Source organism: Girardinichthys multiradiatus, chromosome 14, assembly GCF_021462225.1.
Source record: "Girardinichthys multiradiatus isolate DD_20200921_A chromosome 14, DD_fGirMul_XY1, whole genome shotgun sequence".
Classification (NCBI taxonomy): domain Eukaryota; kingdom Metazoa; phylum Chordata; class Actinopteri; order Cyprinodontiformes; family Goodeidae; genus Girardinichthys; species Girardinichthys multiradiatus.
The window spans coordinates 451,149-477,299 of NC_061807.1; the positions used below are offsets into that span (position 1 = coordinate 451,149).

General features: G+C 38.5%; 1 protein-coding gene across 1 annotated transcript; it reads right to left on the reverse strand.

The window, feature by feature from the left end:
- Window positions 1-14,624: 14,624 nt before the first annotated feature.
- Window positions 14,625-25,208, reverse strand: LOC124880902 (zinc finger protein ZFP2-like). The gene is made up of 4 exons (XM_047386313.1): window positions 23,955-25,208; window positions 20,752-20,871; window positions 15,853-16,808; window positions 14,625-15,768 (listed from the first exon to the last, which is right to left on the reverse strand). The coding sequence occupies exons 1-4, from the start codon at window positions 24,163-24,165 to the stop codon at window positions 14,974-14,976; spliced, it is 2,082 nt and encodes a 693-aa protein (XP_047242269.1). The 5' UTR covers window positions 24,166-25,208; the 3' UTR covers window positions 14,625-14,973.
- Between the last annotated feature and the right edge of the window lie 943 nt (window positions 25,209-26,151).

Genomic DNA, 26,151 nt, shown 5'->3' on the forward strand with positions numbered 1-26,151 from the left:
GAAACTGCTTAGTCAATCACTTAACGTGGATGGCATTACATTGACCTCTGATAATAAAGTAAACAACCTTGGTGTTATTTCTGACCAGGACATGTCATTTAAATCCCATATTAAACAGGTTTCTAGGATTTCCTTCTTTCATCTCCGGAACATTGCCAAAATTAGAAATATTCTATATAGGAGTGACGCTGAAAAACTAGTCCATGCATTTGTTACTTCAAGGCTGGACTATTGTAATTCGTTACTATCAGGATGTCCACAAAATGCAGTTAAAAGCCTTCAGCTGATTCAAAATGCTGCAGCAAGAGTTCTGATGAAAATTAAAAAGAGAGATCATATTTCTCCTATTTTAGCTTCCTTTCATTGGCTCCCTGTTAAATCCAGAATAGAATTTAAAATTCTCCTCCTCACATATAAAGCCCTTAATGATTTAGCTCCATCATACATCAGAGATCTGATTGTTCCATATGTTCCTAACAGAGCACTTCGTTCTCAGACCGCAGGTTTACTGGTGGTTCCTAGAGTCTCTAGAAGTAGAATGGGAGGCAGATCCTTTAGTTATCAGGCTCCTCTCCTGTGGAACCAGCTCCCAGCTTTAGTCCGTGAGGCAGACACCCTGTCTACTTTTAAGGCTAGGCTTAAAACTTTCCTTTTTGATAAAGCTTATAGTTAGAGTGGCTTAGTTCACCAGAGCCTTCCTCCCTCCCTGTTGGTTGGAGTAAGGGGGAGTCAGGTTTAGCCTAAACCGGCTCAGTTATGGTTGAGGTGCAAACACACCCTCCATTTCTGCTACCTGTGTGACCCCTTCTCTTTTCCAATGGTTATAATCAGTCTGACAGAGAGAGGTATCCCAATCCTTGTGGTTTTTAGTATAACAATGACCATCAGTGGGACCCTTTGTGGGGTGCCTTGAGACGACATTGTTGTAAATAAGCGCCGTTTAACCAAATAATCTGAACTGAAACTATCTGTGTAGTTATGCTGCTATAGGCTTAGGCTGCTGGAGGACATAACGACCACTTTCACCCTCTTCACTACATTCTCACACTACTCTTCAATTTTGCATTATTTGCTGTTATTTCAGCTTTTAACCTGGTTCTCTCTTTTCTCTTCCTAGAAGCTATACCTGGCCTGGCTCTGTGTCTACCTGTGACACCTTTCTGGAGAGGGGCATCGACCAAGCTTCTGCTGGCAACAACTTAATGCTCACCCTCCACCGATGATCCACATAACCCTTTCTTTTAGTGTTTAACCCTTTCTCTCTCCTAGACATGGAAATTGACTGAGCTTCTACTGTAACTAATTATATGTGCTCTCTTTCAGACTCTAACCTTGAAAACTGGCTCAGAGTTTATCTGTTCTCTCTTTCTAGGTGAAACGACTAAAGGAGCTACATCCATAAACATTTACTTTTCCTTCCCATAGAAAGTACTCCTGGATCAGTGCTTCTTTGTTCTCTTTGTGTCTCTGCTCTGTTCTCTCAAACCCCCAGTCGGTCGTGGCAGAAGGCCGCTCACACTGAGCCTGGTTCTGCTGGAGGTTTCTTCCTGTTAAAAGGGAGTTTTTCCTCTCCGCTGTTGCTACATGCATGCTCAGTATGAGGGATTGCTGCAAAGTCAACGCCAGTGACTGTCCACTGTCTCTACATGCTCATCCAGGAGGAGTGAATGCTGCAAGTCACTGACTGGATGCAATCTGCTGGGTTTCCTTTGATAGAAAAACTTTTTATCCAATTTGAATAAAAAGCTAACTCCGACTGCACTGTTCAATTGTTAGGATTAATTGGAATGTATGTACCTGACTGTTGTGAAGTACCTTGAGACAACATGTGTTGTGAATTGGCGCTATATAAATAAACTGAATTGAATTGAACAATGTTTTGCTCAGGTCTAAAGACTGTCACACTTGTGATCTGGACACCTAGTGAGCATGTTGCATTTACAGTGCAATATGATTAAGCATTTGTAAAGGAAAAAGTAAAGTGCTTGAGAAGGTTTTACTTCTCATGTTTCTTCACATTGTGGTTGAATAAAAAAAAGAAATCACTGTTCAGTTGATTGCACTATATGTGCATGTATCACAAGTTTTTCGACAAAAACATTCAGTGTGTAGAAAAGAAGATAAAAAAGGGAGACCTGGAAATTATTTACAATAAATATCTGTACATCAAAATTATTCTGTATCACAATGAGATCCTCTCTTAAATTGACTAGAGCAGCACATATCCTCAAACTCTTGTCTATTTTAGGAGCCATGCTTATAGGACCAGTTTGAGATAGTATTTTGAAAACTATCAAACGTCCGATTGCTCTTTCAACATGAATTCTTACATTTGCAATCCGACAAGTGTATGTTACCTGTTCCTCAGTTATCTGTCTGTGTTTTTTGTGAAAGAAGGAATTACTAATCTAACTTTTCTCTCAAAGAGCAATCCTTTTATTGTAAAACCTCTATTTGCCATGACTTCGTCACCAGGTTTCAGGCACTTTAATATTCCAGAGTCCATTGTGATAAATTTGTCATATGCCGCCGACACAAACATGATTAGTCCACATTGTGCAACAGCTACCAAATATCTGACTGTTGTGTGAATAATAGTGGCCGTATGATTCCCCTCGAGCCCAGATTTTTGGGTTTCTGTAAAAGGCTCTCACTGTCAGGATCTGTGCTTTGTCTGTTTGTTTGTTTAGTGGTGTTACTGTGCTTAGCCCCTAGATGGCATGGAACCTGGAGGAGAGGTGACAGGTGTTCATCATTCCCTTGATCACCTGCTGAGGAGTATATTAGGAGGAGGCTTCCAACAACTCACTGCCAGGGCTGCTCGAACCGGTCGGCGGAGCGTGAAACTTCGATCTGAAAACGCTGGTCTACTTAGAACCCCACAGTGGTAGAAATTATTTACTTTTGGAAGTGGCGGTAAAAGGCATAAACTGGTGTGTGACTGGTTCAGAATGGATACACAGGAGGACAATATGGACTTTGATGAATGGACGCCAGTAAGTAGAGGGAGAGGACACGGAAGAGGTAAAGCAGAAGAAGGGAAATTGTTAGACAGCCAAAGGAGTAAAAGAGAGCTGGAAGAAAACAGTTCTGAAGAAGAGAGAGTAGTTAGGATGAAAATCGGAAGGGAAGAATGTAAAATTATATTAAAGATAAAAAATGAAGAAGACAAAGAGAACCTGAGTCCTATTTCACTATCTAGAGAAATAAAAAAAAAAGATAGGAGATGTTGAAATGGTGAAGGTCTTGAGAGATGGAAATATACTGGTGTTGTGTAAAACCGAAAAACAAAGAAGGAAGGCTTTACAAGTGGAAAACATTTGCAAGAAGACGGTGACAGAGAGGAAGATTATAGGAGAAGATAAAATCATTCGGGGGGTAATTTATGGCATTCCTCTGGAGGAAGATATAGACAAGTTAAAAAAAAGCATTGTTGGTGCAAAGGTAAAAAATCTCAAAAGACTGACAAAAAATGTAAATGGAGAAAGAGTAGGAAGCCTGTCAATTTTAATAGACTTTGAAGAAAATGTGTTGCCACAAAATGTTAAAATAGGATATCTGAGTTTTTCTGTGAGGCCTTTCATTCCTCCACCACTAAGATGTTTTAAATGTCAGAGATATGGTCATATAGCAGCTGTCTGCAAAGGAAAACAAAGATGTCCAAAGTGTGGAGAAGATCACATAATTGAAGATTGTGGGGAAGAAGTGCAGGAAAAATGTTGCAATTGTGGAGGGCAACATAGTTACATTCAGGGGATGTGAGGTAAGGAAGAAAGCAAAAGAAATTCAACAAATTAAAATGACTAAAAACATAAGCTATGCCGAAGCAGTTAAAAATGTACAGAAAGAAAGATCAAGGGATGAAGGTCAAATTAGGATTCCAGATTATCAACAAAGAAAAGTAGAATCAGAGGCAAATGTTACAATGTCTGTGGAAAAACTGATATTATTCATAGCTTATGTCATTAACTGCACTGAACAGGCTAAACACAAAACAGAAAAGATTAAAATAATAGTCAGAGGAGCAGAAACGTTTTTAGAGTTTAAAGAAGGATCTTGAGAAAACATTAATAAAAAGTTGGAAACAGATGGAAGGCAAGGAGGAACCCCAGCTGATAGAAACATATGATAATATTACAGTGGAATGCAAGAAGTTTAATCGCTATTGGACAGGAATTTAAAGGGTATCTAGATGGAATTAATGAAAAACCAGAAATTATATGTATACAGGAAACGTGGTTAAAGCCAAACCTAGATTTTGTAGTTAAAGGGTTTAATAGAATCAGAAGAGATAGAATAGAAGGAAGTGGAGGAGGATGTGGAATATTTATAAAAGAAGGGATACAATATCAGATATCAGGAAAAGGTAAAAATGTAGAATATATAGTAGTTGAAATTTACAATAAAAAAGAAAAATGTAAGATAATAAATTTTTATAATCCATGTAAAATATTATTATTCGAGTTGATGGATTAATTAATGGGGTATTTAGAAGGAAAAGTAATCTGGTGTGGAGATTTTAATGCTAACAGCACATTATGGGGAAAATGTAATGATAAAAATTGACAAGTTATTGAAGAAATAATGGAAATAAAAAATGTGGTATGTATAAATGATGGAAGAGGAACAAGAATTAATGTAAAAACAGGTACAGAGTCTGTGATTGATTTAACATTTATATCAAATTGTTTAGCTAATAACTGTGAGTGGGACATTGACAAAGATACAACAATAGGCAGTGATCATTACCCCATTAAAATCATAACAGGAATATTAATAAATAACAGGAATACAGGGTTATATAAAAGATGGAACTTTAATAAGGCTGAAAAATTTAAATATTTAAGTCAAAAGAAAATGGAAGAAATAGATGAGTCAATTGATATTAATAGTTTAAATATAAATATCTGTAAAAAAAATCTTACAGGCTGCAGAAGAATCAATAAAAAAAGGAGGAAGACAGAAAGATAAAAAAAATTGTGCCATGGTGGACAAAAGATTGTAGTGAAGTAATAAAATTACGAAATAAAGCATTTAAAATGTTAAAAAGTAACCCAATTTATCAGAACCTAATTGAGTACAAAAGAAAGCAAGTAAAAGTGAGAAAGATCATTAAGAATGCAAAAAGAGAATATTGGAGAAACTTTTGTAATACCGTAGGGAGAGAAACAAAAATTGATCAAATTTGGAAAACGATTAAAAGAATGAATGGTATTAGAAAAGAATATGGATATCCTATATTAAAAATAGATAATATAACTATAACGGAAGATAAAGAAAAAGCAGAAATATTAGCTAAAACATTTAGTAAAATTCATAGTTCAAATAATATTAGTGAAGAGGGAAAGAAAGGTAGGGAAATCACAAAGATGAAATATAAAGAATTAATGCAAAATAATGTAGATACAAATAAATTAATAAATGAACCATTTACACAAGGAGAATTGAACTTTGTAACCAGGAAAACAAAAAATACATCACCTGGAAAAGATCAAATTTACTATACAATGATAGAACATCTCAATGACAAAGCAAAAGACTAAATATTAAAATTATACAATAAAGTCTGGGAGGAGGGAGAGCTGCCACAGAGCTGGAAGGAAGCCATAATTATTCCAATAGCTAAACCAGGAAAAGATAACACAAAACCAGAAAATTATAGACCGATCGCATTAACATCAAATATTTGCTAAATAATGGGAAAAATGATTAATAATAGATTAACATATTTAAATATTAATGGATATATATCTAGAAATCAAAATGGGTTTAGAAAAGGAAAAAGCACAAATGACTCTGCATTATGTTTAGAATAGGAAATTAGGAGAGCACAAATAAACAAAGAAAATGTAGTAGCTGTATTTTTCGACATAGAAAAAGCATATGACATGATGTGGGTTGAAGGATTATTAATGAAATTACATAAAATGGGTATTACTGGAAAAATGTTTAACTGGATTAAAGATTTTTTATCAAATAGAACAATACAAGTAAGAATTGGTCAAGAATTGTCAGGAAAATATATAATAGATAATGGTACTCCTCAAGGAAGTATTATAAGTCCTTTATTGTTTTCTATAATGATAAATGATGTATTTAAAAATATTGGTAAGGAAGTCGGTTTTTCACTATTTGCAGATGATGGAGCTATATGGAAAAGGGGTCGTACTATCAAAGTTATTGAAAAGAAAATACAGGATGAGATTATTAGAATAGAACAATGGGGATTTAAATTCTCAGTGGAAAAAACAAAAGTAATGGTGTTTACATAGAAAAGGAAAAGAGAAAATATAAAACTAAAATTATACAATCAAGTTTTAGAACAAGTAAAAAATATAAAATTTTTAGGTATATGGTTTGATGAAAAAATTATATGGAAAGTACATATAGAAAGAATCATAGATAAATGCAAACAAATATTAAATATTATGAGATGAATGGCTGGTATTGATTGGGGAGCAGATCGAACATCATTAAAAATAATTTATACAGGATTAATTAGTTCAAATATTGATTATGGAAGTATAATTTATGGATCAGCAGCAAACACTCATCTTATAAAATTAGAAAATATACAACATCAAGCTTTAAGAATTAGTACAGGAGCAATCAGAACCAGTCCAATAGCAGCACTTCAGGTAGAGATGGGAGAGATGCCATTAGATCTAAGAAGGAAACAGTTAGCAATAAATTACTGGATAAACTTACAAAGCAATAATCCGGATCATCCCACACGTGATATTTTAAAACCATGCTGGGAAAAAGAAAAAAAAACAAGTTAAGAGTTTTGGTTGGATTATCAATAATATAGCAGAAGAATTTCAAATATATGAAAAAGAAATAAGTTTAATATTGCCTTTGCCAGTAGTGCCACCGTGGCTATTACCAGAAGCAGTGGTGGATATGGCATTGATGGAAAAGAAAAAGGATACAAAATGTAGATTAGATTCAAGTATAATACAAGAATATATAAACAATTACTATCATTATGTCCAGATTTACACAGACGCATCAAAAACAGATGAAAAAATAGGAGTAGCATTTATAATACCAGAATTTAAAATAAAAGTAGGAAAAAGAATTACAGATGGATTATCAGTATATTCAGGAGAATTATTAGTCATATTGTTAGCAGTGCAGTGGGTGGAGGATATAAAACCATTAAAAACAATCGTTTGTTCAGATTCAAGTTCAGCATTATTAAGTTTAAAACATAATCATTCAGAGGGTAGACCAGACATTTTGTTGGAAATGAAACATACTTTATTTAGAATACAAAGAATGGGATTAATATTAGTGTTTTTATGGGTACCAGCACATGTAGGAGTTGGAGGGAATGAGATGGCGGACAGGATAGCAAAGAAGGCAACACAAAACAACATTAGCTTTATAATAAATATTAGTAGGTCAGAGGCAAGAAATATAATTAAACAGAGAATCAGGAAAGAGTGGCAAAAAAGGTGGGATGAAGAAAAGAAAGGAAGATGGTTTTATAGAATCAACAAGATAGTAGGAGAAGTAAGAACTGGAAGAAGGAGTAGAAAAGAGGAACGATTAATTACAAGATTAAGATTTGGACATACAGGACTTAATTCTACATTGTTCAAGATAAAGAAACATAATACAGGAAAATGTGATCATTGTGGAGTGGAGGAAACAATAGAAGATGTAATACTGAAGTGTCAGAAATATGAACAAGAAACAACAATTTTAAGGAGAGAATTTGTAGGTATTAAAGAACATTTTATTTTGATAGATACTTTGCAAAGAAGTTTAGGTAGCAAACATATTCAAATTATAATTAGATTTTTCAAAAGCACTAAATTAATAAATAGAATTTGATTGTTGTAATAGTAAATAAGATTTAAAACCATGAAGAACCACACTCCATACCAGTCGGTGGCGGTAATGCACATCTTCAAGTTATTTGCCAACTGCCAAAAAATAACACAGAAGAAGAAGAAGAACTCACTGCCAGAGTGTTGTCCCTTAGTGGTACAGCTCCAGCCACATTACCTTGTCTTGTTCCTTGCCTTGACTCTTAGTAATTTGTATTTGTTACCTTGCAGGATTACCAGAACCTGACCTTGTCTTTTCGTGTGGAACTCCGCCTGGATTTACCACTTCTGGAAAGAAGCTATCAAGCTCCATGACCAAAGACTCAGACCTCTTGGACCTCACTGGTGGGCTGCCTCCTGTATTCTTCGCTCCTTGTATACCATTCAAGAACCCTGTCCACCCTCCTCCTTCCACAGTACCTACTTCTGAAAACCCTGGACCATCTTATCATCCTGGCACACCATTATCCACCATCATCTGTCTCACGGGTAAACAACTATTTGGTCTCTCCGCTCCCCACCCTCTGGCGGATCATTCCATCAACCCAGTAAGGCTGAATTATTATTCTTTAGTTTTGACCCTGAGTATTCCCTGCTTACCATCCTGTTTATTTTTACAGTTGGTTTCCTGGTTCCAGTTTCCCTGCCCACGTCACTACACTGTAAATAAACACTTTACCGTGAAACTTTGTCTCCTGAACTGCTTTCTGCATGTGGGTCAAATCCGTTAAAAACATTATGACACTCACTGCAGTCTATAATGCATGTTGTATTCGGAAAGTTCTTCTTGAAGGCTGCAGGCATATTTGCTTGAATAGGTTCTCTTGGCAGCCATGGAATTAATGGTCGGAAAGGTTCCTCCAGTCTGTCTAACCAGTATGAAATAATCTTGCTAGCCATCCTCTGTGATATATGAAAGTAGTGTCTTAGGTCACCTATTACACGATCACTCTTTAATTTCATAAGTGTCATAAGGACTTGATCTCGTACAGGCATTGTAAATTCATCGTTGTCATATCCTTCCAGAGTTGACACAAGAGTGTTAAATGTCTCTAAGGCTATACCAGTATACAGCAAAGCATCTGCGTCATTTTAAAGAATAAAATAAGCAACTTCATCACACTGAGTCCTCTTGTCCTGGAGATCTTTACTGCGAGACGTGTTGCAGTATTGATGATCTTGTTGCGTAAATATTGTGATTAGATTTGATTTCCTATTGCCATGTTTTCATCAGCACACTTCACAACTTCCACTGAACTTACCTTGCAGGTGTGGGCCATGGGTCCAAACTCTCGACAGATGTCACTGAGCAAAACCGAGAGCTCAGTTTAGTGAAGCAAGAGAACGGATTTCCACCGGCTTTGTATTATTTTATTTTTTTTACTTGCTGACACTTGCCAGGCTAGTATTTGAAGTTGTGTTTTCTGCAGCTGCATTTTTAGGTATTTCTAATTTCACATTTCTGTTTTCTTGTAAATACAACTTGTGCAGCTGTTTCAGATGGAGCTTTAGGGACAGAAAAATATCAATTTCAGTTGCATATCTACTTTTTTTTAATATTAAGTCATGAGCCAACCTTTAACTCCTTACACATTAATTGAATATGTTGAATATACCCAGTGAATGCTGTGTAATTCAGTTGGTAAAGGTTAAACGGAACAGTTGTCCTGCAACTTTTAGATGCATCCTTTCTCACAATTGGTCTGTGCAGCTGCCCTCAGTTATATGCTGTTATACAAACAAGATACAAAGTTTAATTTTCACACACCTAAAAGCTGCAGGACAGGACCTCTTGAGGACTGGAGCTGTGTACCGATGCTTAGATACTTTGCCAAAACTGATTCTGTATCGAGTGCTCACAAATAAAAACATAAGATGTCGCTTAAATGTAAATGCCAAAACATGCTGGAATTGTGGATGTATTTATTTAACAATATGATAAAATGGTAATAACGAGGATTGGGTCAGAATGGGCCATAAGAGACACTATAAACAAAAGGGTTTTAAACTGGCAGCAAAAGGGTGGGAAGGTGGACCGCCTGAGTAGAACCGAACCTTTGGATCAGCAGGGTCATTTCAACATGTTTGATAGTCTGACTAATAATAATTGAGTTCTAATATAATGTGATGAGATGACAGTGGACCTCTGAAGAACACCATCCACACTCCCTGCTGCCACCATCCTCAACAACACCGTGTCTACTATGGATCACTTCCAGTTCCTAGGAACCACCCTTTCTCTGGACCAGACGTTGTCCTGTGGAAGATGGTGTTAATATGTCATGAAAAGTGGACACAAATAGGAATCTGTACTCTGGAATCTGATTGTGGACACATCAAGGATGTCATTATACAGTGATGAATAGGGATGGGTACCTTTCACATTTGATCTGATACGGTACCAATGCCCTGTAAGGGAAAAATGAAAAATACCTATTTAAATGTACATATATACACAATTGTGACTTTTCAATAGAATATAATGTGAGATCAGTCCAAGTATTCATGGTGTTGTTCTGAAACTCAGATTTTTAAGTGTTCATCAAAAAAAGACACTTCACCAAGCTAGAACAGCTTATTTCTCATCATTAATAGAAGAGAAAAATAATAATCCTAGGTTTCTCTTTAGTACAGTTGCTAAATTTACAGAGAGTCATAGCTCTGTTGAGTCATCCATTCCCTTAGCTCTCAGCAGTCATGACTTTATGGGATTCTTCCTAAAAAAAATGTATTCTATTAAAAAGAAAATCTTTGGCATGCTCCCGAAGATGATTGCTTCGTCCTCGGCAAGTGGGACAACATTGGAGGTGGCTGTGGAACCTGATCTGTGTATTGGACTGTTTTGATCCTGTTTAGCTTCCTGAGTTATCAGAAATATTACCATCATCTAAACCTTCAACTTGTATGTTAGACCCAATCCCAACCAAATGATTTAAGGAAGTGTTCCCTCTGATTACCAGCCCCATTTTAGATATGCTTAATTTATCCTTAGTAAATGGATATGTACCACAAGCTTTTAAGGTAGCTGTAATTAAACCTTTGCTTAAGAAGCCTTTGCTTGAACGAGATGACTTAATAAATTACAGACCTATATCCAATCTTTCATTCTTATCAACAATTCTTGAGAAAATAGTTGCTAATCAAATGTGTGAGCATTTACACAGCAATGACCTGTTTTAAGAGTTTCAGTCAGGCTTCTGAGCTCATCATAGCACAGAAACAGCTCTGCTGAAAGTCACTAATGATATTCTTATGGCCTCAGATAATGGACTTGTGTCTGGGTGTGTCAGGGTTCAGTACTTGGGCCAATTCTCAAACATGTTATTCTTGCCAATTCTCTTTACTATATGTATGCTTCCAGTAGGTAAAATTATCAGGCAGCATAGAATAAAATTTCACTGTTATGCTGATGATACTCAGCTTTACTTATCCATGAATCCTGATGAGCCCAACCAGTTAGACTACAAGCATGTCTTGAAGACATAAAAACTTGGATGACTTTACATTTTCTGCTTCTAAATTCAGACAAGACAGAAGTTGTCGTCTTTGGACCAGAGTCTTTAAAAAAAAAAACTGCTTAGTCAATCACTTTTTTTTTTTTAACAGAAACATGGTTACATAAATTTAATGAAGCTCCCATTCTGATAGAGGCGACGCCTCCGAACTACAATTTTCTTTGTGAGAGCAGACAGCAAAGAAAAGGTGGTGGGGTGGCCCCTTTGTTTAAAGATTTATTAGTGTAAAAAAGTATTTCTGGGCAAATTTGACTGTTTGGAATATTTGGCTCTCCAGGTAAAGAGCCCGGTCCGAACCATGTTCTTGAATATTTACAGGCCTCCTAAGTCCAAAACAAACTATATCAGTGATTTTAATGAGCTTTTATCTGTGATTTGTGTTTATTATGACTGTTTAAGTATTGTGGGAGACTTCAACATTACCATGGACAATCCTGAAGATAGAAGTGCAATAGATCTATGTGACACTCTTAGAAATTTTGGTTTGACTCAACATGTTAAACAGCAAACGCAAAAACAGGGACATATTTTGGACTTGATCATCACTAAGGGTCTAAACATTTCCAAGGTGTCTGTAACTGATGTTGCTCTATCTGACCACTTTTATTTTATTTTTGAAAGCATCATCTGCAATGACTCAGTTTGCCAAAGAGACTTGATAAGAAAACGCATCTTTAAGGATGGTGCTGCTGAAACCTTTAACCAGATTTACTCTTCTACCTCCACTTTGCCCTGTAACACTGTAGATGAGCTGTTAGATAACTTTCATTCTAAAATCTCACACATCATTCATTCAATTGCTCCAATTAAAGTGAAAGTCATTTCTGGGAAGAAAATGTCTTCGTGGAGAAGTGCTCCACCAGTCAGAAGTGAAAAAAAGGAGTGTCAAAAAGCTGAACGCAGGTGGCGAAAGACTGGACTCCAGGTTCACTATATTATCTATAAAGAGAAAATATACAGCTATAACCTACAACTGAAAAATGCAAGGGAATCTTTCTTTTCTGAGATCATCAGTAAAAACATTAACAATGCTCGTGCATTATTTGCCACGGTCGACAGGTTAACAAACCCGCCTGTAACTGTAGCATCTGAACTCCACTCTACCAGGGCCTGCAATGAATTTGCTAAATTCTTTACTGAAAAAACCCAAAAGATCAGATAGGCAGTCAGCACATCCACATCAACCCCAGTACCAATGTTGTCTCCAACTAGAACTGATTTTGACAAAATTTCCCAATTTCACCAAATAAATGGCAAAAACGTGGAAGAAATCGTTCACCAACTAGAGAAGTGGCAGTAGAGAAGTGATTGGTAAATCAGAAATTATTATAACTATGATTTTATATAAACTCACTACGGGCAAGCCTAGAACTCAGTGTGGAGTCATTTACAGACCCAGACATTGCTGGGCTGCATCATACATGATCTTGACAGATGCTATGTAAACTATATTTATATTAAATAAGCATTTAATACAGAATAGGGTAGACAATCCTTTATTGTCCCACAATGGGGGAAATTTGGGTGTGTCACAAACAAAACAAAAGACAATGAAAGCATCCAGGTTCATACATCACTAGAAACCATAGAAAAAGTTACCAGAATAGACGCTATAAGAACCAATCAGGAAAAACAGGAGTCACAAAAAGAGGCTGTATAGTAAAGGAGAATAAAACCCAGGAAACATTAAATGTACATTTGAACAAACTGTGTGGTTAACAACAAAGCATACTCAGATTAATTAAATGAGAGGTGCAGCATAGTCAGATGACAGAATCAATGTTAACACTCATTGAGGAGATGATAAACTGTGCAATATAATATAAAACAAATAAAACAATCTCCTTCATTCAGTGAAGGAGCAGTGAATGTAACTGATATGTATAAATGATGCTTGGAAACCCAAAAATATATCAATAGATAATGCTTGAAGTCTCCAAATCTGATACCAACTAAATTACTGCTTTCACTGATTCCTGCAGTTCTGTGAAATTCTTCTTTCATTATTCTTGTGTGTCTGTGTGTTAGGGAGTGGTGGAGGCTCCCATCTAGAATCACAGTTAAACTTTAACTAAACCTAAGCTATGTATGTCTGATGACATAAACCACAATTACACTTTTTACACAGAATTAAACCCTGGTGTTCTGTGTGGCAGGTAGGGACACGCAACACTCTGCTAAGGAGGACAACCTGACTTCACTGAATGTTTGCAATTGACACCATGGACACCTCAGCTGTAGAGTAACAGTTTAAGAGCAACAGTAACATCCCTGACAGCACGACATACAGTTGCCATTGAAGGATTTTCTGCGTCACCTATATTATACAAAAAGCTGCTGTTGGCATAAAAACGACGTGCAGTCGTTGTGTCATAGGAGCGATGTGTGGGCTGAGATTATTATTCAAATACATTGACTGTGGCAAAAAAAATGGTAACGCTCCAAAATATATTTATTTGGAAAATGACAAGACATCTAAATCCAGTCTGGTCACCGTCTTCTGACTAGGGATGGGTACATTTCACATCTGAACCGATACGGTACCAATACTTGGTACCTGGGAAACGATAACGGCACTCGCTAGTACCAGTTTTCGGTACTTTTGTGTGTGTTATGTGGCATTAAATGTTATAAAATAAAATATCAAAAATTTTCCATTTAACATTCACTACCGGTCGAATGTTTTAGAACCACTTTCTCTTTCAATGTTTTTTATATTTATGATGATTTCCATTGTACGTAGATTCTAACTAAAGGCATCAAAACTGTGAATGAACACATATGGATTCATGCAGCAAACGAAAAATTGTAAAAGAACTTTAAATATGTTTTGTATTTTAGATTGCCTAAAGTAGCCGCCCTTTGCTGTGATGACTGAATTATTAACCTTTGGCCGTCTCTCAATGAACCTCTGGTAAGTTCTTTCAAGACTCTTTGAAAAACCATTTCAGGTGACCACCTCATGAAGCTCATGGAGAGAATGTTACGAGAGCAAAGCAGTAATCACAGCAAAGGGAGGCTATTTGGAAGAATCTAAAATAGACAAATTATAGCTTTTATAGAAGCTGTAAATCTAAAATAAAGCTGTAACCTAAAATATAAAAATGTTTAGTTATTTCAAATTTTTTTGTTTACTACATAACTCTATATGTGTTCCTTCAAAGTTTTGTTGCTTTTCTTGAGAATCTACAATGTAAATAGTCATGAAAATAAAGAGACTCATTAAGTGAGAAAGTATATCTAAAACATTTGACCGGTAGTGTATGTATTATTCTATATATAAACTTTAATGAATATATCAAAACAACATCCAGCTGTTGGTATTGTAACATCTCAGTTGTTTCAAACATTTCTTGCAAATGAAAACCCTTAACTACGCAGTTTTTGTTTTCTCAATAAGGCAAAAATGTATTGCACAAATTGTATCCATTAGCAGGCGTGTTAACGGTGCTGAATGAAGGAGTTGTAGCTATATATCTGAAATTTTGGACTCTTCAGCCTTGACAAAAATCTGGTGTTTAACTAGGTGCTTCCTCAGATTAGAAGTATTCCCGCCGCTGGCCTTGCACTTCACATCAAAAACTTTTGCAGCAACCATAATCTGTTTGAGCATTTAAACTTTAAACATTTTCCTCTCTAGTGTGGATTCTCATGTGTTTCTTTAAATTTCCTTTTTGGCTAAATCTTTGTCCACATAAATCACAACAAAAAGGTTTCTGTCCAGTGTGGATTCTCATGTGTTTCTTTAAATTTCCTTTTTGGCTAAATCTTTGTCCACATAAATCACAACAGAAAGGTTTCTGTCCAGTGTGGATTCTCATGTGTGTGTTTAAATGTCCTTTTTGGTTAAATCTTTGTCCACATAAATCACAACAGAAAGGTTTCTGTCCAGTGTGGATTCTCATGTGTGTGTTTAAACTTCCTTTTTCAGTAAATCTTTGTCCACATAAATCACAACAGAAAGGTTTCTGTCCAGTGTGGATTCTCATGTGTGTGTTTAAATGTCCTTTTTGGTTAAATCTTTGTCCACATAGATCACAACAGAAAGATTTCTGTCCAGTGTGGATTTTCATATGTTTGTTTAAACTTCCTTTTTCAGTAAATTTTTGTCCACATAGATCACAACAGAAAGGTTTCTGTCCAGTGTGGATTCTCATGTGTTTATTTAAACTTCCTTTTTGGTTAAATTTTTGTCCACATAGATCACAACAGAAAGGTTTCTGTCCAGTGTGGATTCTCATGTGTGTGCTTAGATTTGTTTTTTGGTTAAATTTTTGTCCACATAAATCACAACAGAAAGGTTTCTGTCCACTGTGGATTCTCATATGTGTGTTTAAATTTGTTAGTTGGTTAAATCTTTGTCCACATAGATCACAACAGAAAGGTTTCTGTCCAGTGTGGATTCTCATGTGTGTGTTTAAATTTGATTTATGGCTAAATCTTTGTCCACATAGATCACAACAGAAAGGTTTCTGTCCAGTGTGGATTCTCCTGTGTGTTTTTAAATGATGTTTTCTGTTAAATCTTTGTCCACATAGATCACAACAGAAAGGTTTCTGTCCAGTGTGGATTCTCATGTGTGTGTTTAAACTTTCTTTTTGGTTAAATCTGTTTCCACATAGATCACAACAGAAAGGTTTCTGTCCAGTGTGGACTCTCATGTGTGTGTTTAAATTAGTTTTTTGGTTAAATCTTTGTCCACATAGATCGCAACAGAAAGGTCTCTCTCCAGTGTGGATTCTCTTATGTATGTTTAAAGTGTATTTTCCAATAAAGGTTTTACCACAGTCTTCACAGCTAAACTTCACTCCTGTCTGGACTTTCATTGACGATTCCACATTTTTCTTCTTTGTGAAACATTTCTTCCCATCCAGCGAGCTTAAAGTTCCTATTTCTGAATTTATCATGTCTTTCTGAAGAAAGCCACGGTGAACAAATTGTTCAGCAAACGCAGCCGAGCTAAAAGGTTTGTTAATGTTTACATCTGACTCAGGAGCTCTGCTGTCCTTCCAGTCATTGTCCATGTCCTTAGATTTCAGTCCAGAGTCTGACAAGTGTTTGAGATCAGAGACGGGATGCTTTACATCATCGGCCTTTTCATCCTTCTCAGTGTCTTCAGTTTCTGAGGAAATGGAACCATCTCCATGATCTTGTATCCTGATGGATTCTTCTCCTCCATTGATGTGTTCTGGAAGCGCTCTGCCTTTAATTTGAACTTGATAAAGCTGTGAGAGCAGAGGGGACTGTTTATCATCCTCACTCTTTATGAGAGTAGCAGTGATTGGAAACCTGATGGCATCAATCTCCTTCTTCCCATTGAGCTGCTCTCCCCCCAGACTGGTGTAGACCTCCTCCTGTTCCTCCTTTGTGTGGTGGAGCTTTGGGTCATGTAGGTCAGCACAAGGTCTGTGGTTTACAAGAGCTTCTTCTTTAACCATCAGCATCTGCTTAACATCTGCAGGAAACATTGAAACACATCATGCACATTAGAAAGTTTTTTTACTTCAGCCTGGACTGAGTCACTTTTTAATAAAGATATAATTAGGTGCTTTGATTAGATTAAATTCTATGATGTAATTACCATTGGTAAAAGCAAAGAGACCTTCACAAAGAGTTCTTACTATTGCAAAACATACTAATGGCAATAGTTACAGCTGCATTTCTAAGCTTCTGAAAGTTCCAGTGAGCGCTGCTGCAACCATAATCCTGAAGTGGAAAGGGCATCAGTTCAACGTAAACCAGTCAAAGCCAGGTGCCCCTAGAAAGACCTCTGCTTTAAGGTAGCTGTAGTTAAACCTTAACTTTAGAAACCATCTCTTGATCAAGATGACTAAATAAGTTACAGACCTATATCCAATCTTCCATTCTCATCTAAAATTCTTGAGAAAATAGCTGCTAATCAAGTGTGTGAGCATTTACACAGCAATGATCAGTTTGAATAGTTTCAGTCAGGCTTCAGAGCTCATCATAGCACCGAAACAGCTCTGCTGAAAGTCATTAATGATATTCTTATGGCCTCAGATAATGGACTTGTGTCTGTACTTGTCCTGTTAGATCTTAGTGCTGCATTTGATACAGTCAATCACAATATTCTCTTAGAAAGGCTGGAATATGCTGTAGGGATCAGGGGAACAGCACTAGGCTGGTTTCAATCTTACTTATCTGACAGATTTCAGTTTGTTCATGTAAATGATGAGTCATCTGCAAACTCCAGGGTTAACTGTGGAGTACCACAGGGTTCAGTACTTGGGCCAATTCTCTTTACTATATATGTGCTTCCAATAGGTAAAATTATCAGGCAGTGTTATAGAAATTTTTGTGCCTTGCTTGATTTGCTCCTTGATACTCTACAGGAACTGACAAAAGTATTAGAACCCCTCTGTGTTGTTCCATTCGTTTCTTATTTAAGCCTTCTGCTTGCAGCTGTGTGAGATAATATGTATGCCACACTGTTAAGATTATGTCTGGGACAACAGGTCTCATGAGTCACCTTGAAAACTGTTGTCGCTTATAGGAGAACTTTTGCTTTGTCTGGTCAGAATGATTTGGCATGTAAGGAATATGATTATTGATTAATTAATATTCATCAGGAATCATAATTTAAAATAATAATTTGAAAAATATTAATTTCTCAACCAAAAATCATTACTTACGAATAGAAATCAGAGATATCATCTGGTGTTGTGATTATGGGCTCAAAGCTCTTTAATAATTACAAATTATTAACCAAAACCACAAACTGTCACTGTTTATTCAACCGCTTCACCGAAGGTGGGGGAACTTCGACCTTGTTTTGACAGATAAATCACTCTTGCACGAAATAAACACAACCGCTTCTCTTAATTATATATATGAAGATTTATTGAAGCCAAATAATCCTGATATACCATTATTCTGGTCCAAAACTTTCACCTAACTAACAAGCACCATTCTACACAAAGGGAATAACAATGACTACCTAACAATAATAATAAAATAAAAATATATATATGCATTTAGTGTCTATGAAGATCAAACCAGCAGTTTATGGACAAAATGTGTAATTTGGGTTAAATGGAAAGAAATTCTCTTGTCGTGTTGATGTCTCGATCGCCCCAAATTTTGACAAAGGGTCATAAAACTCTTGAGGCGGGAACCCAGTTGAAAATTTCCAGCAATAAAACTGGAACAAAGAGTGGTCGGACGAGGCCCAGACCGCAGCTGCCTTGAATGAAAAACTTTTAAAAGTCCAACTTTTAACTCCTGGCTGATTTGGGATCAGCCGGACAAACATCAAAACACAGCTCAGCATAAAACACTTCCATCAGTATTGCATGCAACAAGGTAATACCTTAGATTAACCTCTAAATGTACCTATCCGGTTTACTATGAAAATAACGAAATTACTTTGAAGTTGATTTCTTATCTCCACCGGTTGAGGATGGGATCAGGTCTGAAGAAAAAGGAGGGGACGGGGATCACGCGTCCGTGATCGAATTAAAGAGGAAAACAAAACGGTAATTTTTCATCCGTCCAGGAGGGGAAAAGATGACGAACCGTTTAGTCGACTGCATACACAAGGAGGAAACTCTTCTCCTTGGACATAGAACCTCTGTAGGGTTTTTACCTGCACCGAGTGTGGCGTGGTCTTTGATCGGCAAATAAATCCTCTGATCTTCTCGTATCAGACAGATTTCCAGCTTTCAAGCTCTTCCGGGAATGGCCTTATGGAGCAAAGGTTCGCCTGCGAGCTCTTGTCTCACCACAGAAATGCGCCTCCTATTCGCTGTCCTGCGACAGGCGGGAAATGGCCCTGAAACTCTGCATCTCAGCCGGTTTATACTTCCAGTGACATCAGAGCTGCGACATCTGTTGAGCTGCGCGTGTCAAATGTGCGACCAAAATGGATGGCCCCAACAGGCAGCACTACTGAGCACATCTCCAATGCTGTAAAATCCTTCTCTCTTGCAAGATTAAAATAAAGCTGATTCTGAGTGACAATCATCAGTCTCTGGATGCAAATTTTTCTACAACAGCAGCATGGGATACATTTTCACTCTTATGCTGATGATACTCAGCTTTACTTACCCATAAATCCTGATGAGCCTAACCAGTTGATAGACTACAAGCATGTCTTGAAGACACAAAAACTTGGATGACCTTAAATTTTCTGCTTTTAAATTCAGACAAGACAGAAGTTGTGGTCTTTGGACCGGAGTCTTTAAAAAAGAAACTGCTTAGTCAATCACGTAATTTGGATGGCATTAAATTAACCTCCGGTAATAAAGTAAAAAAACTCGGTGTTATTTTCGACTAGGACATGTCATATAAATCCCACATTTAACAGGTTTCTAGGATTTCCTTCTTTCACCTCGGGAGTTTAAACAGAGTTTAAAACATTCGACTCAAACGGGTTCAGATAGAAAGGTAAGAAAACCGTCAATTTTTTAAGTAACCTGCCAAAAACATAACCTTTTCATTGCGTTCATAGTGAACAAACATGTCATTCTTACGAACATTTTTAGAAGTTTCCTTGTCGGACATATTTCAGGTTGTTTTTGTCAACAATAAGCAGGTTTTTAGAGAGATGCAAGATCCCCCGACAGGGCATGTAAATTTCGGCAGGCATGCACTTTCTGCATAACACCGCTCTGTTCTATTACCACAACGCACCCTAGTATGTGCAAGACTAATCTTTAACAGAGCGCAAACGTCGACTGACGTGACTTCAAATTTCTGACTGTTGGTCACTTGACCACAGTCAAAACTGACGGGAAACGCATATTTGTCAATGTTGAAAAGGCAGTGAGTTTGTAGCTCTGAGAAATGTTTAGTTTATAGTAAGGTGTAGGGAGAACTCTAGTGGTGAACACTGGTAAGTGCGCTCTTAGTTTTGAACTGCGCAACATTTTAATTATGTCAAGCTAGGGCATGTAATCTGTATCAGCAGCTCAAGATGTGTGCGTAGCCGACGAAACGTACGTTTAACATGATAAGAGCTGTATGGAAAATTATCATGCATTTTCCACTACATATATGTGTAATGTATAGTTTGGTTTTGATACCATTTGATGTTATTTGTTATATTCGAGACTGTTTAGCAGTAGAAGCTACATGCTAAAGCTAATAACATCCGGTGCTGTGTTTGCCGTGTCGGCTAGGTTATGCATAGGAGTCATGATTCTTTAAGTACAGGTTATATTAAGGTAGTCATCCTATGTAGAATGTAAATGTTGCATTTATTTATGCCAGGTAGTTTTATTAGTATTGTATAGAGTACATTTCTGATTTTGTTTGATTTCTTTTCTAGACCACACATACATATTCTAATGTATGTAAATATTAGGGCTGCTGTATGTCATCTGTTCAATGATTAAAGGACCCTAACATTATTCAAGCATCCTGTCTGTGCTTCTTACCGGCATTGTGCCATAAAGTGATGATCTGCCAAAAACTGATCGGGTAAGACCGGGCGCATCCCTGCAGAGGAGCGAGCAGCGAGAGTAGGAGGAGGAGCTTGCCGCAGGAGTGCATCAAGCCTGTTGAGTGTTTTGTTTAGAGAGTTCTTTCTCGGTGGTTTAGTTCTTAAAGTCAAACAATATTAACACCTATAAAACAGGTATATTTCTATGGTCAAAGTTACAGTAAAGGGTTGTTATTTATTTATTTTGGAAAAAAGAAATAGAACAGGTAGTACTGTGTGTTGTGTCTACCACTAGGTGGTGTACAAGGGTAGAGTAGAGAGTAGAGAGAAGAAGAGGAAAGATGGAGGAATGTAATAACTGATGTTACTGTACTGCTCAGTGAGTTATGAATAAACGCTGTGAAGAGTTCTTTGTCTGCTTGAGCTTCTACCTCGTCCTACCTACCAAACTTAACAATTGGCGACAATGACGTCTGTACCCATGCCTGCACCGTTCCTGCCCTGCAGTGGAGAACCTACGGTTCCGTTTTCCACGTGGAGAAAGATGTTCGAGAACTACTTAACGGCTATTCATGCTACTGGAAATTCCTGGCCCGATGCTAGACGCCGTGCTCTACTAATTCATGCACTTGGCTTCAAGGTACAACGGTTATTTTACACCTTGCCTAACGTCGGCACTTCATATAATGAGGCGATGACAGCGTTGGAACTACAGTTTGCTCCAAAGGTGAACATTGTTGTGGCAAGACACCAATTCCGACAGAGAACGCAGACAGTGGATGAGACTGTGCCTCAATACATGGCTGCTTTACGTGAGTTGGCTATCACATGTGCTTATGGAACAATGGAAGATGAGCTGCTACGGGATTAGCTTATTGAGAAGGCTTATGCACTGGAGGTGAGAAACAGACTTTTAATGGAAAGTTCGCTTACGTTGGACACCGCTATCATGCTGGCGTGTCAAGTGGAACATGCTATTCAGTCGTCCAAACTTCTCAGTGGAGCTACTGCTGTTCACATGGTTGCCCAGCGCGAACTTACTCAACGCAAGTATAGAAACCGGCAAGCCGTTTCTAAAAATAGCCACACACGCACAGTGCAGCAGACAGCGCGAGCCTGTTATCGCTGTGGATCGACAAATCACCTGGCGAATGCACGAGACTGCCCTGCAGCCGCAGCAAAATGCAACAGCTGTGGTAAGATTGGACATTTTTCTAAAGTTTGCCGCTCAGCTAAACAAGTCAGAGAGGTAATGCCTGAAGTGGTTGTACTCATGATGACCGCAAATGACGTTAACACCACTGATAGACTGCTTTGCAAAGTGAACATTAAAGCTGTGTCAGGGGAGTCTACTGACTGTGAACTACTGATTGATACAGGATCATCAGTTTCTATCATACCAGAGACTCTGTACAACAGACATTTTCCTGAGAGTCGTCTAACTGCACCTCATGTGAAATTAGTCACTTACTTGAAAGAAGACATTCCTGCAATAGGATGTTTGGAAGCCACAGTTACCCTTGACAACAACACTGCTCCTGCTTCTTTGTATGTGGTTCAAGGAGGATCTGCATTACTCGGAATGGATCTAATAAAAGCACTGAAATGGACAATTAGCTACGATTCAATCCATGTTCCACCTCCTGAACATGCTTCTTCTGCTGCACCTGTGTTGCTAACAAAAACAGACTATTGGCTGTGTTGCTGGGTTTGTGCACAAAGTTAAAGTACGTGAGGATGCAGTCCCAGTTCAGCAAAAACTCAGACGTCTTCCATTTGCAGTACGAGAAGCTGTGTCAGAGGAGCTGGATCTGCTTCTGAAGGGGCGCATTATCGAACAAATTGATGCTTCTCCCTAGATTTCTCCTTGGACATAGAACCTCTGTAGGTTTTCACCTGCGCCGGTTGTGGCGCGGTCTTCGATCGGCAAATAAATCCTCTGATCTTCTCGTATCAGACAGATTTCCAGCTTTCAAGCTCTTCCGGGAATGGCCTTGTGGAGCAAGAGTTCGCCTGCGAGCTCTTGTCTCACCAGAAATCCTATGCGCTGTCCTGCGACAGGCGGGAAATGGCCCCGAAACTCTGCATCTCAGCCGGTTTATACTCCCAGTGACGTCAGAGCTGCGACGTCTGTTGAGCTGCGTGCGTCAAAATGGATGGCCCCAGCAGCTTGTTGCTAAAAATAGTGCAAATGTTAGTTTCTTCATTATGCAAAGATAACAAACTAATGTCACTATGATACCACTGTGATTCTTACACAGAGGGCAGACACAACATGGTGTCAGAATTATTTGCGGACTTGCACAGAAAAAACAAGAGGATAAAAAAAAAAAAAAGAGAGAATTGCACTATGTAGGAGAAGCTCAAGTTGATTATGAGTCAGAGTTGCTTGTAGACACAGTCATGGCAGCAGAAGAGGATGAGGAGGATAGTGCATATGCAGACATAGCGCTGGGACCAGAAAACGCAAAACTGACACTTAAATTAGACACTGGAGCACAAGCGAGCGTCATGCCCATAAAAGACTTTGTTGGGCTCATGCCCAACACACCATTGAAAAAAAAAAAACAAGCTTTGTGGCAGACATTTGTTGGATGTGAAAGGTTACTGCACACTCCCCAGCAGATACAAAGACAGATCATCTTCACAGAAGTTCTATGTTGTAAACTGCAACAGCCCACCCATCCTAGGCTACAAAGCCTGCAGAGCCCTCGGACTCATACAGGTGGTGTATACAGTTACTACGGCAAATAAAGAGCCTGCCAACCAGCCAGCTGACATATTAAGTGAGTACTCTGATGTATTTAAGGGCATTGGTGCATTTCAGGGTGAGTGCAGTTTCAGAATAGACCCCAGCGTAGCAGCAGTAGTTTGTCCCCCAAGGAGAGTACCTTTTGCTCTCAGAGAGCGTCTCAAAACAGAATTAGAAAACATGGAAAGAGATGGTATAATAAGCAAAGTAACTGAGCCAACCCAGTGGGTAAATGCGCTTGTAATATGTGAGAAACCAAAAACTAATAAGCTTTGTGTGTGCTTTTACCCACGTCCTTTGAACAAAGCAATAATGCGGCCATACTACCCTCTCCTGACGCTTGATGACATAACATACAAGCTTGCCAAAGCAAAATATTTCAGCGTATTAGATGCTAGATCTGGATATTGGGCCATCAAGCTCGATGAGGAGTCATCTCTGCTCACCACGTTTAACACCATCTTTGGAAGATATCGTTTCCTCAGGCTTCCCTTGGGCATCGTGTCCGCCCAGGATGAGTTCCAGAGGCGAATCGATGAAGTGTGTGAAGGCCTGGGGGGAGTGGCTGGCATCGTAGACGACATCGTAATGTTTGGAAAAACAAAAGAGGATCATGACCAGGGAATGAGGTTTAAAGCTCAACCTAGATAAGTGCATCTGTATCAGTGAAGTCAGCTACTTTGGACACAAACTCACAGCTAAAGGACTGAAACCAGATCCCCTAAAGGTGAAAGCAATCCGTGACATGCAGTCACCAACAACTGAGGCAGAGCTGGAAATGATCCTTGGCATGGTGAATTACCTTGCCAGGTTTGCCCCACATCTGGCTGAGGTGAACGCACCACTCAGACACCTCCTGCGACACGACACAGAATTTAAATGGGATAAAACCCACCAGACTGCATTTGAAAAAATGAAAGAGACAATAACAGCCGAACCAGGGCCAGTAATAGGCTACTTTGACCCCAAAAAAGAAGTGACACTGCAAGTCGATGCATCAAAACATGGTTTAGGTGCAACAATCATGCAGGAAGGCCGATCAGTTGCATATAGATCCAAACTTCTCAACAGCACAGAGCAAAACTAAGCTCAGATTGAGAAGGAGCTATATACAGTGCTGTACGGTTGCAAAAGATTACCACAAATACATATATGGAAAACATGTAACTGTTGAATCAGACCATAAGACACTTGAGTCAATAATTCACAAGCCTTTGGCCTCTGCACCACTACGCCTACAACGAATGTTGCTTGCCCTGCAAAATACAGCATCACTCTCATTAACAAACCAGGGAAGGAGATTCCAGTCGCTGACAAACTGTGGAGGAATTCTACTTATGACGAGGACCAATCACTAACTGAGGACATGGAAACACAAGTACACACTGTGATGAGCACAATGCCAGTAAGTACTGACAGGCTAAGAGACCTCAAAACAGCAACAGCTGAAGATGAGCAACTGTCTGGCCTTCGAGATGCAATTTGATCAGGCTGGCCGGAGACAAGGAAAAGGTGCCCCTCATTCATCAGCGAATACTGGAACCACCGTCATGAGATCACAGAGGCTGATGGAATTCTCTTGAAAGGTGAGAAGATAATAATTCCTCACAAGCTTAGAAGAGAAATGCTGCAACGCATACACACAGGACATTTCAGAGTAGAAAAAAGCAAGCACAGAGCAAGAGACATCATGTTTTGGCCATGCATGAGTCGACAAATAGAAGAGATGGTAAGTAACTATGACATATGTCAAACGCACCAGAGTTCCAATCAGAAGGAGCCGATGATCTCACAGCCAATCCCTAAGAACCCATGGCAGAAGTTAGCAGCAGACTGGTTCACCTGGAACTCTGAGAACTATATTGTAATCTGTGACAACAGGAGCAGGTATTTTGAAATCGAACGCCTGCATAACATCACCACAGCTTCTGTGATTCACAAAATGAAAGGCATATTTGCCAGACATGGCATTCCTGAAGAAGTCATAAGTGACAACGGGCCAAGTTACAACTCCAGAGAATTCCACTAGTTTGCAGACACCTGGGGTTTTCAACACATCACGTCAAGCCCACCTTACCTCCAGAGCAACGGCTTAGCTGAAAAGACTGTCCAAACTGCAAAAAGAATCCCCACAAAGGCCACGGAGGATGGAAAGGATCCATACCTCAGTTTGTTAGAGTACAGGAACACACCTTTGGACGGACTGAAATCCCCGGGACAAATTCTCATTAGTCGCAGACTGCGTTCTATCCTGCCCACAACAGAAAAGCAGCTGCAACCTCAGATAACCGCCCAGAAAACCTTGCAATAAAGGAGGGAGGAATGTCAATGCCGCCAGAGAAGAGACTACAACAACACTGCCAGACTCTTACCAGTACTACCACCTGGAGCATCTATACGTTTCCAGCAGGAAGATGGCAGCCGGCCACACTCATGCAACCAGCAGGAACTCCACGCAACTACTATATCAAGACCAACGACGGACAGATTTTCAGGCGCAATAGACGACACCTTCTCACAACACAAGACAAACCACCTACACCTGCCATACAACAAACTGAAAACAACAAACCCAACACAAACCCTGAAGAGGAGACACCAGCAACTCCACTGCAATCCAGTGCGTGAAATGAAGCTTGCTGA

Excerpts from the sequence above, each read along its gene's own strand:
- LOC124880902 (XM_047386313.1), bottom strand. The coding sequence starts at position 24,165 with ATGCACTTATCTAGGTTGAGCTTTAAACCTCATTCCCTGGTCATGATC. Across the intron at positions 16,809-20,751 it reads CACTTTATGGCACAATGCCG|ATGTTAAGCAGATGCTGATG; the intron begins GTAAGAAGCACA and ends TGTTTCCTGCAG. Across the intron at positions 15,769-15,852 it reads ACAGAAAACATCATTTAAAA|ACACACATGAGAATCCACAC; the intron begins ACACACAGGAGA and ends TCAAATTTAAAC.